At 45.7% G+C, this 1,452-nt stretch overlaps 1 protein-coding gene across 2 annotated transcripts in view; it reads right to left on the bottom strand.

The window, feature by feature from the left end:
* Positions 1 to 1,452, bottom strand: part of LOC106146716 — a 26,138-nt gene that overhangs the window by 21,800 nt on the left and 2,886 nt on the right. Inside the window, exon 2 of one of the 2 annotated variants that reach the window (XM_013504815.1) lies at positions 606 to 857. The exons of the other annotated variant lie outside the window; for it this stretch is intronic. Within the exon in view, the coding sequence (XP_013360269.1) occupies positions 829 to 857 (29 nt within the window). The 3' untranslated portion in view covers positions 606 to 828. Of the gene's footprint in view, positions 1 to 605; positions 858 to 1,452 lie in introns of those variants that run through there. 2 annotated transcript variants of the gene reach the window in all.

Raw genomic sequence — 1,452 nt, 5'->3', positions numbered from 1 at the left:
GGGTCTTGCACACCCTAAATATGTGCTTTGCCACTGAGCTACACGCCAGCCTTACACATGCCCCTGCTCCTTTGGCCCATAAAACTTACTGTGCACTTGCTAAGAATATGTACTTATATACCCATGGTGTCTGTCACATAGCCAGGAAGTTCATTAACTCTCTTTCTTATGTAGTGGTACTGGGGATTAAACCACAGCATTCCTTTGCACTGAGCTATCCCCAGCCACTGCCCCGCCTACCCTTGAGGGAGAGATTCGCTAAATTACCCAGGCTGGGCTTGAACTCATAAGCCTCCTGCCTCAGCCTCCCAGAATTCTGGGGTTCAGGCATGCATAGCCATGCCAAGCTAATGCTTTATATTCCTTTTTTATTAGCACATCTCTGCAGCATGTATGTACTTCCTCGTGTGGGATTGCTACATGTGTATCACACACCTGAGTTCCTTTTTCCATCCCCCTTTCCTCCTCTCCCTCTCCTACCTGCATTTTTATTTTTTTATTTTTATTTTTTGCCTTTTTGAGACAAGGTCTCGCTATGCAGTTCAGGCTGGCCTTAAACTCACCTTGTAGCCCAAGCTGGCCTTGAACTCACAGCGATACTCCTGCCTCTGCCGTTCAGCTGGCCTTAAACTATGTAGCCCAGGCTGATCTCGAACTCCAAGCAATCCTGCACCTCAGCCGCCCCAGTGCTGGGATTACAGGCCTGCACCACCACGCCCGGCACATTCTTTTTATCCACTCACCTGTTGATGGACATATGGGCTGCTTCTAAGATTTAGCAGTAATGAATTGTGCTGCTATAAACATGGGAATGCAGTCACTGTAGTATCATGGCTTTAACTCTTCTGTGAAGAAACCTAGAGGGGGAATAGCTAGGTCAAATGGAATTTGTAGCTTTAGTTTTGAGGGTCCCCCGTATTGATTTCCATGGTGGCTGTACTAGTTTCCATTCCCACCAACAACAGAGGGGGTTCCTTTGTCCCCATAGCCTCACTAGCATTTGTTGTTGATTTATTGACAGCAATTTTTTGGATAAGATGGGATCTCAGTGTTGTTTTAATCTGTATTTCTCTAAGGGCCAGCAATGTTTAGTACATGTACTAATAATTTCTTCATATATTTACTTACCATTTATACTATATACATATGTGTGTGTGAGAGAGGGTCTCACTATTCAGGCTGGTCGTGAACTCACTTTGTTTTCTTTTTCTTTTTGAGACAGGGTCTCGCTATGCAGTTCAGGCTGGCGTCGAGCTCACTTTGAAGCCCAGGCCGGTCTCGAACTCACAAAGATCCTCCTGCCTCAGTCTCCCAAGTGCTGGTATTACAAGCATGTGACACCATGCCCGGCTTCTATATATATTTTTTGAGACAGGGTTTCACTACGTAGTTCACTGGTCTCAAACTCGAAGCAATCCTCCTGCCTCAGCCTCTTAAGCACTGAGATTACAG

The sequence above is a fragment of the Chinchilla lanigera genome, unplaced genomic scaffold, assembly GCF_000276665.1.
Source record: "Chinchilla lanigera isolate Chin_1 unplaced genomic scaffold, ChiLan1.0 scaffold00092, whole genome shotgun sequence".
Classification (NCBI taxonomy): Eukaryota; Metazoa; Chordata; class Mammalia; order Rodentia; family Chinchillidae; genus Chinchilla; species Chinchilla lanigera.
Note: the sequence above shows the minus strand (reverse complement) of the source record. Positions and strands in the feature narration are given on the sequence as shown.